At 61.5% G+C, this 13,048-nt stretch overlaps 1 protein-coding gene across 1 annotated transcript; it reads left to right on the plus strand.

Annotated features, from left to right (window-relative positions):
* The first annotated feature begins 4,719 nt into the window (after positions 1-4,719).
* ZNF444 (zinc finger protein 444) lies at positions 4,720-7,327 on the plus strand. The gene is made up of 3 exons (XM_056825491.1): positions 4,720-5,454; positions 5,776-6,111; positions 6,181-7,327. The coding sequence occupies exons 1-3, from the start codon at positions 5,182-5,184 to the stop codon at positions 6,985-6,987; spliced, it is 1,416 nt and encodes a 471-aa protein (XP_056681469.1). The 5' UTR covers positions 4,720-5,181; the 3' UTR covers positions 6,988-7,327.
* Positions 7,328-13,048: the final 5,721 nt, after the last annotated feature.

A 13,048-nucleotide genomic window follows, 5' to 3' on the forward strand; every position in this document is an offset into this window, starting at 1 on the left:
GCCCGAGAACGTGGGGGAGGCGGTGGGAAGACCCCTTTCAGCACCCAGGCGAGGGGGCAGGGAGATCAGGCCTCTCCGGGCCCCGCTGGGCAGACACTGCAGTGATTGGCCAGTCCCTCCTGCGGCTCAGTTTACTGGAGGGAGCTGAGACTGGCCCGGGGGCCCAGGGCCTTCCTGACTAGACCCGCGCCTGGAGGACACCCGAGCCGGGGACAGGGGACCTGGCTTCCCCGGGACCGTCCCCAGAGTCTCAGTGCGGAGAGCAGCCCTGGGTGCCCCTTCTGAGTCCCCTGCACTCACCCTGGGCCTCTGGGGAGCTCCTGCTTGGGCCGCTCCCCCTCTAATCTGCAGGGTGTTCCCCCGCGGGGCGAGGGGGTTCCTGGCTCTCCCCTCTCAAGGGAACGAGACCCCCAACCCCTCCCAGGTACCCCGAGAGCCCCGAGGGGTGCAAGAAGCTGGCCAGGGAGAAGCTGGGGAGTCGGGTGACCCCCCCCCCCCCTCGCTCGCTCCTCTGGGGACACGGTGAGAGGAATGAGGGCAGAAGGGAAGAAGCCTCCAAAGGCTTGTAGCCCGGCTTCCTGCCCCGCTTCAGGCCCAACATTTCCCTACCAGTAGGGGAGCCCGCCGGACCTCTCCCTCCCAGCCCATCCTGCATCCCCTCCTGCCCTTCTTCCTTCCTTCCATGGCGGAAGCGCCTGGGAGGGCAGGGACAGCCATTTGGTGATCCCCGGAGAGAGGCGGCCGACCCCCCCCCCCCCAGCTCTTCTGTCCCTTCCCGGCTGCCCAAGTGGCAGTTCTCTGGTTCCCCATTTCCTTCCATCCCCCGCCTGCCCTCCCCCATCTCTCTGGTTTCCTTGAAAAGGCCACTTCCACAGCTTGTCTCCAGCAAGAGGGGCTCCTCCCTCTGGGCAGCCTTTCAGCATTATCCAGGTATGGCCTGGCCAGTCTGCTGCCCCCACCCCAGCCTGCGATCTCCAGTGGGTAACAGTCAGTCGCTTTCTGGAAGGCACTTTTATTGAGCTCTGCAGGGCCAGGCAGCCTCATTCACCTTCCTCAGATACTCACTAGCCATGTGACCTGCACAAGGAATTTAATCCTCTTTGCCTCCATTCCCCAGCTGGAAAATGAGCCACAAGAGGAAATGGCAAACCTCTCCAGTGTCTGCCAAGAAAATCCGCCAGTCAACGGAACAAAGATCTCCCCCACCCCCATCCTTCCTCCTCCCAGGGAGCAATCCTGCAAAGAAAAAAACAATAAAATCTCGTCCTTTTCTATGCAGCCTCCTGCGGAGGCTTTTCCTGCTTCTCTATCCCCTTCAGCAAGCCATCAAGGGCACCCACCCCACTGGCCCCCTCAGGCTCCCAACCAGAAGCCATTCCAGACCACTCCCTTTCTCATCCCCCCCCCACCCCATATTCAATATGGTGCCTTTCCAGCCTTTCTTGTCCACTTCACCTTCGGCCACTTCTCTTGTGCATTTCACCTCTGCAGCTTCTCCTGTCCACTTCACCTTGGGCCACTTCTCTAGTCTACTTCACCTTGGGCCACTTCTCCTGTTCACTTCACCTTGGGCCACTTCTCTAGTCCACTTCACCTTGGGCCACTTCTCTTGTCCACTTCACCTTCGGCCACTTCTCTTGTGCATTTCACCTCTGCCGCTTCTCCTGTCCACTTCACCTTGGGCCACTTCTCTAGTCTACTTCACCTCTGCCACTTCTCCTGTCCACTTTACCTTGGGCTACTTCTCTTGTCCACCTCACCTTCGGCCACTTCTCTTGTGCATTTCACCTCTGCAGCTTCTCCCGTCCACTTCACCTCTGCTGCTTCTCCTGTCCACTTCACCTTGGGCCACTTCTCTAGTCTACTTCACCTTGGGCCACTTCTCCTGTTCACTTCACCTTGGGCCACTTCTCTAGTCCACTTCACCTTGGGCCACTTCTCTTGTCCACTTCACCTTCGGCCACTTCTCTTGTGCATTTCACCTCTGCCGCTTCTCCTGTCCACTTCACCTTGGGCCACTTCTCTAGTCTACTTCACCTCTGCCACTTCTCCTGTCCACTTTACCTTGGGCTACTTCTCTTGTCCACCTCACCTTCGGCCACTTCTCTTGTGCATTTCACCTCTGCAGCTTCTCCCGTCCACTTCACCTCTGCTGCTTCTCCTGTCCACTTCACCTTGGGCCACTTCTCTAGTCTACTTCACCTTGGGCCACTTCTCCTGTTCACTTCACCTTGGGCCACTTCTCTAGTCCACTTCACCTTGGGCCACTTCTCTTGTCCACTTCACCTTCGGCCACTTCTCTTGTGCATTTCACCTCTGCCGCTTCTCTTGTCCACTTCACCTTGGGCCACTTCTCTAGTCTACTTCACCTCTGCCACTTCTCCTGTCCACTTTACCTTGGGCTACTTCTCTTGTCCACCTCACCTTCGGCCACTTCTCTTGTGCATTTCACCTCTGCCACTTCTCCTGTCCACTTCACCTCTGCCACTTCTCTTGTCCACTTAACTTTCGGCCATTTCTCTAATCCACTTTACCTTGGGCTACTTCTCTTGTCCACTTCACCTTCGGCCACTTCTCTTGTGCATTTCACCTCTGCAGCTTCTCCCGTCCACTTCACCTCTGCCACTTCTCCTGTCCACTTAACCTTCGGCCATTTCTCTAATCCACTTTACCTTGGGCTACTTCTCTTGTCCATTTTACCTTTGGCCACTTCTCTTGTGCATTTCACCTCTGCAGCTTCTCCCATCCACTTCACCTCTGCCGCTTTTCCTGTCCACTTCACCTTGGGCCACTTCTCTAGTCCACTTTACCTTGGGCCACTTCTCTAGTCCACTTTACCTTGGGCCACTTCTCCTGTCCACTTCACCTTGGGCCACTTCTCTTGTGCATTTCACCTCTGCAGCTTCTCCCGTCCACTTCACCTTGGTCCACTTCTCTAGTCCACTTCACCTTGGGCCACTTCTCCTGTCCACTTCACCTTGGGCTACTTCTCTTGTGCATTTCACCTCTGCAGCTTCTCCCGTCCACTTCACCTTGGGCCACTTCTCTAGTCCACTTCACCTTGGGCCACTTCTCTAGTCCACTTTACCTCCAGCTTCTCTCCAGTGTTTCCCTTTCCGTCCTCCAATCCTATACCCCCCCCCCCCAGACCCTCACCACTTCACACCTGGATTTTTGCAATAGTTGCTGGGGGAGTGGCCTTCCCTCAGACCTGCCCCCCCCCCCATTCTCCACACAGGTGCCAAAGTGAGCTTCTTAAAGCCTACAAAAGGCCTTCCTGCACCTGCTCCCCTTCCTTTCTCCCCATTTCCCCCAGTTTCTCTCCTGGGCTGGCTGTCTCTTCTCCCCCTCTCCTCTTTCTCTTTCCCCCTTCTCTGCCTCCCATCTCTCTCCCTCCTGGGTCTCTTCTATGGCTTCCTTAAGAAGTGTTTGTTGGAAGGTGAGAGGGAGCTAGAGGCCCTCCTAGGAAAGGAGCCCCAGGACTAGATAAAGGAAGGAGGGGTTGGGGAGCACTAGGAGAACAAGCCCTGAGGGGGACTAGGAGGAAAGAGGACTAGCTGAGAGGGAGGACAGCTGTGCCACTACCCTACTCAAAAAGCTGCCTTGGCTCCCTCTGGCCATTAGAAATCAGTACAAATGCCTGGATTTGGCCATCTGGCTCCAGGGCCCCATTGTTTCCCCCCATGCCTTCTTGTCCGGCCCAACAGGATTTATACTCGAGCCAGCTGGGGCGTCCGATGGGTAAGAACCACTAGAAGAGCTGAGTTCCAATCCTGCCTTGGACGTGAGGCTCTCATTCTGATGGCTTTGTCTGTTTGGTCTGTAAAGGGCATCATTGGAGCACTCACCTCCCAGGCAGTGGGGAGGAGCACCAGAAGGAATATGGGAGGAAGCGCTTAGAGAAGCTCAAGCTAACAAGGACAGGATGCTGACCCGGGCCTGGAGTGGCCTCCTCTCACCTTTACCTCTCCTGACTTGCCCTGGCCAGTCACTCTGCACCCTGAGGGTACCTTCAGCCCCACCTTCAGGAGGGCAGGGGAGACCTGAGAAGACAACCCACTGGCCTGGAAGTCCTAAGACCCGAATTCAAATCCAGCCTCACTCCGAAGACCTGTGACCTTGCCCAGACATAAGCTCCCCCAGGCACCAGCTGGCTGTCCTCCTTCAGGCTGGAGGCCGACTGGGGCCAGCTGGGGACCAGCGGGGAATTCTGGGCCTTCTGCAGCTCCTGCTTCCGCAGGGTTGTGGCCCTCGGGACAAACTGGGACAGACGGCCCAACTGAGGGCGCCTAAGCCTGGCTGTGTGCCAGAGGGTAGGAAGGGGCAGAGGGAGGCCTCCCTGGACATCCGCACTTGGGCCACCAGTGGGAGGAAGGGAGGCGCAGCCATTCTCTGAGAGGGGCCACCGGGCTCCCGAGCCTCCCCGTCCTGGGGGGGGGGGGGGCCGAGGAGCTGCGCTCTCCAGGCTATCCCCCACCCCAAACAAGCCCAGCTCCTTCCCCCCACCCCACCCCCCTTTTCGGGCCTCTGGGCGGCCCTCCGGAGGCGCCACATCACCAACTTCTGCGTCTGACAAAAGGGGATACTGAGGCGCACACGGCGGAAGGGCCTGAGCCCAATCTGGGCAAACACGTCCCCAGTCCAAGGCCAGGGCCCAGGCTTCTCCGGGGGCGGAGATGGGCAGGCTACACTACAGGAACGCAGGCGCGTAAGTAGGCAAGGAGCCTGGAAGGCCACCTTAGGCAAGCGGAGGGAGCCCTGCGGGGATGGGGTCACCTCGGGGCTGTGGGCCTTAGGCGCCCAGGAACCCCACCCCCTCGGCCTCTTCGCCCTCCCCCTAGGGGGCGGGGAAGATTGCGAGCGGTCGTCAGGGCGACCGCCATATCCTCCTCTGATTGGTTGGAGCTTCGAGCGCCGCAGCTCGGGATTGGCCCACGCCACGCCAGATACCGCCCTTCTCCAATCCCTCCTCCGCGGCGCGGTCACCCCGGGGCCCCAGCTTCCGGAGGAGCCACCTCCTCCCTCCCTCTGCCGTCTCCCCGGCAACCGCCCCTCCTTTCTGGGCCCCGCAGCGCACGCCTGCGCCTACCCCGGCTTCCCGACAGCCCCTCCCTCGCTCAGGCCTGGGCAAGCGCGCCTGCGCACTCCCACCGCATTCCGCCTCTCACTGGCGGACGGCCTATGAGGACCCGGGCCACCGAGCTAAGCTTCCTGGGAAAGGTAGTTCCCGCGGGGAACTGGGCTCCCCGCGCCGCAAAGGCTGACGGGACATGGAGTCCGTGGCGTGCTTGTGCGCATGTGCGGACGACTGAGGGGGCTTTCGGGGGCGCAAGGGCGGGCGGGCGGGGGGCCCGGCGGCGGACACGGACGCGGACGCAGGCGCGGGCGTGGGCCCCGACACCGAGTCGGACGCGGGTTGAGAGGGAAGGGGGCGGACGGACAGACGTGCCCGCGGTGAGCGATTTGGGGAGGGGGTGGGGGATAGGGGGGACAAAGAGGAGGGGGCGGGGCAGCGAGGGGGACTCTCGGACCTCGGACCCCCGCCCCTCCCCCTCCCCTGCCCCGCCCCATGCTGTCCCCCTCCCCCTCTCCCCGATCTGCCCCTCCCCCTGCCAGGTTCCCGCCTCTGCCTCTCCCTTCCCTCCTCGCTCCTCCCTCTCTACCCCGGCCTCTCCCTTTCCCGGGCCCCCTCCCCCATTCTCCTTCCCGGGCCTCAGTTTCCTCCTGTGTGAAATGGGGGGGGAGGGGCTGCGCTAACCACTGGCCTCTCCCCAGGCTGCCATGGAGGTGACGCCGCCGCTGCTGCCCCCGCAGGGGGGCCCCGTGAAGCAGGAGGCCCGGCCGGGGGAGGCCCTGGCCCCGGACTCCCCCTGGTGCCGTTTCCGCCACTTCCACCTGGGCGACGCGCCGGGCCCGCGGGAGGCGCTGGGCCTGCTGCGCGCCCTGTGCCGGGACTGGCTGCGGCCCGAGATCCACACCAAGGAGCAGATGCTGGAGCTGCTGGTGCTCGAGCAGTTCCTGAGCGCGCTGCCGCCCGACATCCAGGCCTGGGTGCGAGGCCGGCGGCCCCAGAGCGGCGACGAGGCCGTGAGCCTGCTGGAGGAGCTCTGGGTGAGGCAGCGTGGGGGGGCGGGCGGGCGTGGGGGGCGGCGCTCGCTCTGACCCGTCTCCTTCTTGCAGGGGCCGGTGGCGGCCCAGGAGCGGCCCCAGGAGCTGCGGGGGCAGCAGCGAGACCCGGCGGCCGGCGTGGCAGCAGGGAAGGACGACGTCGGCGGCAGCGGCGGCGGCGGCGGGATGATGGCGCTGGCTGAGCCCGGGAGGGCCGGCCGGGGCGCCGCGCCCAACCTGTGTCTGCCCGCAGGAGGAGAGCCGGCCTCGGGGGCCGCGGCCGGGCCGGCCCCCGGCGGGGCCTCAGCGGAGCTGGCGCGGCCCTACAAGCAGGAGCCGGGCAGCCCCCCGGCCCTGGCCGCGCTGCCCTCCTGCCTGCCCTGCTTCCTGGGCCCGGCGGCGGCGGCGGCCGTGGTGGCGGCGCCCGCCTCGTGCCTGGAGTGCGGCAAGGCCTTCCTGAAGCCGGCGCACCTGCTGCGCCACCGCCAGAGCCACTCGGGCGAGAAGCCGCACGCCTGCCCCGAGTGCGGCAAGGCCTTCCGGCGCAAGGAGCACCTGCGGCGCCACCGCGGCACCCACCCCGGCCCCCCGCCGGGCCCCGGGCCCGCGCCCCCCCTGGGCCTGTGCGCCGCCCGGCCGGCCCGCGAGAAGCCGCACGCGTGCCGGGACTGCGGCAAGACCTTCTACTGGCGCGAGCACCTGGTGCGGCACCACAAGACTCACTCGGGCGCCCGGCCCTACGCCTGCTGGCAGTGCGGCAAAGGCTTCGGGCGGCGCGAGCACGTGCTGCGCCACCAGCGCACCCACGGCCGGCCCCCCGCCCCCTCCGGCCCCGCCACCGCCGGGGGGGGCCCCTTCGCCCCGTGGCCCGTGGGATAGGGGCCCCGTGGGGAGGCGAGCCGGGCCCCGGGCAGGGGGCGCCACGAGGGAGCCGGGGAGGGCGCGCGTGCGGCCGGGACGGAGGCCGGGACGCCCGAGGCCCCGCGCCGGACTGGGGGGGCCGCACGGGCCGGGCCGGGAGGACGGAGGGCCCCGCCCCCTAGGATTGGAAGCCACGAACACAATAAAGTCATTGAAGCTGCGTGTCGCCGGCCACGTCCGAGCCTCTGTCCCGGGGAGGGCCACGAGTTGGCGCAGGCCAGCAGCCGTCCGCGTGCCCAGGAGAGCCCGAAATCACCCCAGCCCCAGAGGAGGGGGTCCCGCCGCCCGGCTGGGAGAGCCCTGGAAATGGGGGGGGCGGGGGAGGCAAGATCTGAACCCAGCCCCCAAGTGAGAGCGGAGGGGGGTCCTTCCCACCCCCCTTCCTGCAGGGCCTGGCTGGGGGAGAACGGAAAGGGGCCGGAGTGAGGGAGCTTCCCAGGGGTTCCCGAGGCCACGCTTCACCTCAGGCCAGCCCCTTCCCCAGCTCTCTGGCTCTCTCTGACTGTCTCTGAGTCTGGCTGTCATTGGGTCTCTCTAGGTCTCTTTGGCTGTCCCTGGACCTCTGATTGTCTCTGGGTCTCTGTCTCCGTGTCTCTTTAGGTCTCGGGCTGTCTCTGGGACTCTCTAGGTCTCTGTCTCTGGGTCTCTCTGGCTGTCTCTGGGTCTCTCTGACTATCATTGGGTCTCCCTGTCTCTGGGTCTCTGACTGTCTCTGGGTCTCTCTGGCTGTCTCTGGGTCTCTCTGACTATCATTGGGTCTCCTTGTCTCTGGGTCTCTGACTGTCTCTGGGTCTCTCTGGCTGTCATTGGGTTTCTCTGACTCTCTGGGTCGCTCTGGCTGTCTCTGGGTCTCTCTGACTGTCTCTGTGGCTGTTTCTGGGTCTCTCTGGCTGTCTCTGGGTCTCTCTGGCTGTCTCTGGGTCTCTCTGGCTGTCATTGGGTCTCTCTGGCTGTCTCTGGGTCTCTCTGGCTGTCATTGGGTTTCTCTGACTCTCTGGGTCGCTCTGGCTGTCTCTGGGTCTCTCTGACTGTCTCTGTGGCTGTTTCTGGGTCTCTCTGGCTGTCTCTGGGTCTCTCTGGCTGTCATTGGGTTTCTCTGACTCTCTGGGTCTCTCTGACTGTCTCTGTGGCCCTGCCCAGCCCCGCAGAGGCATCTGGGAGCCCAAGGGCGGCTCTACTCTAGGAGGGAGCTTTTCCGGAGGCTCCAGGACTGTTCAGAGCCAGCAGTGCCGCCCTCTGAGAGAGGCTTGGATCCCGGATGCAGAGAGAAGCCTGGCAGGAGGCTGCCCACACTTCCCAGCCAAGAGACCCTGGGCAGGTCCCTTCCCCCATGGCCTCCTGGGCAGTGATGGTGGCTGAGGCATCAGGCTGACCCAGGCACAGTCCCTTTTGCTACTCTGTAAAATGGGGCTCATGCAAGCTGCTGCCTCCGGGGCTCTTTCCTGGATGTGGAGGAAGGAGCTGAATGACCCTGGGTGAGCCCTGTGGCCTGGCTGGGCTCAGTTTCCCCAGGCATCCACCTGGCTCCTCTGGAATCCCACGGGGCCCAGCCATCATGAGTGCCACAGTGCACACCAGAGGTGCCTAATAAGTGCTGGGGACTGAGTAGGCTGCACTTGGCCCTTGGCTTTCAGAAGCTCTCCCCTTGGGCTATTCCTCCAGGCTGCTTGGACTTATTTGTCATGCTAACTAAGCATAGGAGAGGTAGAACCCTGGAGGAGGTCCTGGGTTCCAGTTTTGACTGACCCTTTCTATATAGCTGTTTGTGGGTTGTCTTCCCCCCCCCCCCTTAGATTATGAGCTGGAAGGCTGGGAGCCTCTTTTGCCTTTCCTCCACTGAATCCCCCTGCTTCAGCTTGGCATTATGCACAAACTTACTTCCCTGAACCCTAGTTTCACTTTCTGTAAAATGGGGACAACAAAACCAGGGAGCTTAAATGATTAGAGAGAGACAATGAGCTGATCTGTGCAGAGAGCTTTGCAAGCCTTAGGATGCCATCTATGTAAATATGGCTTGGGATTCGCTTTCATTCACAGGGAGAGCCTGAAGCTTAACCACTCCATTTCCTAGTGACTTAAACATCGTATTACTCTCTTTGGCGCTGGTAGGTTTTATTGCCCATTGAGTGGGATAACGGTGTTTTTCTCAGCACCATTTTATTAGCCCCCTGACTTGTATCCCAGCAGTTTCAGGACCCCACTTATACCTCATGAATAAGCCTGCCCCAGCTCCTCCAATTAGATGTCTGGCTTGTCTGTCCTCTTCTTGAGTAGAAGCTTATGTGGCCCAGGAAGAATGCCAGCTCAGAGAAGGGACAAGAGAACCAGGAACAGGAGGTCACCCACCCAAGTCTGGGAGATACCACGTTCCCTGCATATGCATCTCCTGCCTACCTGCGGACAGAGGCTGAGGAATGGAGCAGGGAGCTGAGGGTTCCATCACGTCACGTCCTCGAGATCATAAACGGCACCGGACAGGGTTGGACGAGGAGATGGGGGGTGGATCTCGTGTCAGGATCACTGTGGAGATGTCTGCTTTATACACAGACGCCGCATCTTGCCACTGGAACAATTCTGCCACGTAGGGGTCACAGGTGGAGCCAAGATAAACTTGCTGTCTTACTTCAGTCCCAGCCTCCAGGATGTACTGATCAAAGTGAGGGGCCCATCCTTCAAGACCCCGTCCCACCCGATCCAGTTTCCTCCCAGAGATAGTCAGAAGTCAGAACCCTTAGATCATGCTTGCTTCAAAGCCCGGCACCACAACTGATCTAGAATTCGGTGTGTTCTTCCAGGCTTGATGTCTTGTTGCTGCTCCACTTATATCCACTTTGGTGTTCCTGAGGAACAGACCTTCCATTCCCTGTCCCTGCTTAGATTCTTCCTCGTGACTGCACTTGGCTGTTCTCACCTTTCTCTGCTGTCATTTTTGTAGAATCCTCGTTCTGCAGTGGTCTTCCTTATTTCTTTCCTTTCTTTTCTTAATTCTGGAGTTTCTTGCTGTGGCTCCTAGGGGTTTCTGTCTCTCTCATCTCTCTGTGTCTGTGTGTGTGTGTGTCTATCTGTCTCTGCCTCTGTCTGTGTGTGTCTCTCTGTGTCTGTCTGTCTTGGTCTCTCCCTCTCTCTGTCTCCCTCCCTCCCTCTCTGTCTCTCTGTCTCCCTCCCTCCCTCTCTGTCTCTCTGTCTGTCTGTCTCTCTGTCTCTCTCTTCACTATGCTCTACAGCTCATAGGCTTGCTTTGGTCCCTCCGGTGACTGATGCCCCTCTGTTGGCATAGGAGACAGTGGATCCCTGAGGAGCCTCGTCTGTGCAGCCTCCCTGAGTGTTCCTGGCATTGTCAGAAAGAGCCTTGCACACAGTACCCAGCGGGGCCTTCCCCCGCTGCTGTCCCTTCCTCTTGCCCCAGTCGGCCGGCTCAGTGACTTCAGCGGGGTCAGGGTGAGCTTGGCCGGAGGTGGCCTCATGCAAACTCCTCGGGCTGGAGACTGGCTGGGTTCTCTCCCACTCCGTGCCCCATTGCTGGCAGCAGGGAGCCCCTTCTCTTTGAAGCACATGGGTGTCCAGGGTCCTCTTTGGAAACAGGACAACCAAGCACAATCAGTGGGTTCCCGGACCTACCCCTCCACCATCAACCACCTTCTCCACTTGGGACCTGGGCCACCGTCATGTCTGCTTCCCAGTTGGAACTCTCCATCCATTGTCTGGGAGCTGCTGCCATCACCGGCCGAGCACTGGGTGGCCAATGGAGCACACTTTCTGTCACCTGGGAAGACGGTTAATGGGGTCCTTGAATGCTGGCTCTAACACCCCTGCCCCCACACGATGGAGCCTGAGGGATCTTTGGCAGTCCTCATGGGGCGCCACCAGGAAACTCACTGAAAGGTGTCAGCCCCTCCCCCACTGTACCCACCCAGCCCCAGAAATGATTTTAGCTTTCCAGGATTCTCCTTCTGTAGTTGTTCCAAGCTGTCTCCCCTGGGGGGGAGGGGCAGCAGACTTTCAGCTCTCTTCAAGGCCTCCACTGAGTGCAACATTTGGCGACCAAGATGCATCCTGCAGAGTCCCCTGTGCGGTCTGCAGGAACCACTCAGAGACTCTCCTTCAGGGCTCCAGCAGGTGGGGCCTCGCCCGGGAGAAAGACTCCTGGACAGAGGAGGGCCTTCTGTTCTTCCCTCTGTGTCCGCTTTTGGTGCTTCCTAAACATCGATGGCCCAAAGCAACTGGATCCAAACCTTTGCTGCCAGGACCTTGATCGGGGCTGGGCAGGTACTCAGATGCCATGGCTACCTCCATGGAGGTCCTGGCTGCGGGTTCCCCCAAATAAGGTCCAAAAAACCTTGGGGGAAAGCCTCCCCAGGACAGCCTTTGTCCAGGATGGCTGCTGCCAGGCACCCCGTCCACCCACTTGTGGGAGCTCCCCATGTCTGGATCTGGGGGGCCTTAATCAGTCGGGTCCCACAGAAAACCACCCCTGCTGAGCCCTCCGTGGGGCTCTGAGGGCTTCCAAGCTCCTCCCATTTGCAGCCCCCCACTTGGCCAAGATCCTGCAGATGGCCACCATCTGAGGCTGGATTTGAACTCTGCTCCTCCTGTCTCCAGACCCAGAGCTTTGTCCATTGGACCCTGCGGCTATCCCATTTCTCGTCCTAAAGCCTAGGAATCCCAGCCGTACAGATGAAGGAACTGAGGCAGAGGTGAGGCCCTTCCACCAGTCACAGCAACTGAGTCAGGCTAGGTTTGAACTCCTCCAGATTCCTCAGCTCAACCAAGATGCCTCAGTTTACCAGCCGCCCTTAATGTTCTGGCCACTTCCTGGGACACCCTACCTCATCTGCGCAGGCACAGCCAGTGGCTGGCTCAGTGGATGAGGCAGAGTCACCCCTCGATCCCTGCCCTGCCCCATCGCTCCCTCTTTGGCCCACAGTTGGGACTCTACCCACCCCTTTCTAGCTAGCCCTGGGGGGGGGGGGAGCAAGTGAGCAGTGAGAGAGGCCCAGGGTGGCTGGGGGAGGGGCCCAAATGTCTCAGCTCTTCCTTATGGGGGAAGCGGCTCAGCCCCAGAATTCCTCTGCACTGGGGGGGGGGGGGGGCTGTCTTCCCAGCACTTCCCAATCTGCGAAAAGGTGTGCAGAGGAGCCTGGAGGGGCAGCTCCGAGGAGGGTGCTCCCCAAGGGCCCAGGGGACCCTCAAACTCAGACCCAGCCAGGCTAAAGAGCCCCAGTTCCTCCTCCTCCTCCCAAGAGTCCACTGGGGCCTTCTCGAGTCCTCTGCTAGGGGTGGGGGTGGGGGGCAGACGGACGTGGGGGCACTGGATCAGAGTCCAGGAGGGAGTGGCTTCGGGCTCCACCTGGGGCCAGGGAGAGACCTCCATGAGATGTCAGACGACCAAGGGGGTCCACTGAGAGTGGGGGCTCCTCTTCTAAAGGGCTCTTGGATTTCGGAGGGCCGGGCAATGGCAGTCCAAGTGACCTGCCCAGAGAGGGGGCAGGGTTGATGTGACCCCTGACCCCAGACCACACTAGGGGAAACAATGTAAGCAGCAGGGAGGGGACCAAGGGAGACAGACAGGTGCCTCGGGGAAACCAAGTCATGCACAGGATCAGTGGTAGCCCTTCGGGCCTGGCTTTGAGCAGCAGATAGAGCCGAAGGGGGCCGGGTTGAGCTGTCGGGAATGAGAGACAAAAGAAGGAAATGGGAGAGGCGGTGCCCTAGGGGTCACATGGGCCTGCCCGGAAGTCAGGAGGCCACCCTGGAACCCAAGCCCCGAATTTAGGGTTGGGGTTGCAGCATGTAGCAGTGGGCTGCCCGCCTGAGCTCTCTGCCTAGGGAGCCCCACAGCTACCAGTGTCTGGTGGGACTGGAACCCAGTTCCCACCCAGGATCTGGACGCTGCCCTCAGGGAGCCCCCACTGTAATGGCGGGGGGTGAGGGGGGGACAGGCAAATGAGGCTGGAGATGGGTGAGCCAGGAATCCTGGAAGCCCCCCCCCCCCCCCCACGGCGAGGAAAACAAAGCAGAC

This window comes from Monodelphis domestica, chromosome 4 (assembly GCF_027887165.1).
Source record: "Monodelphis domestica isolate mMonDom1 chromosome 4, mMonDom1.pri, whole genome shotgun sequence".
Taxonomy (NCBI): Eukaryota; Metazoa; Chordata; class Mammalia; order Didelphimorphia; family Didelphidae; genus Monodelphis; species Monodelphis domestica.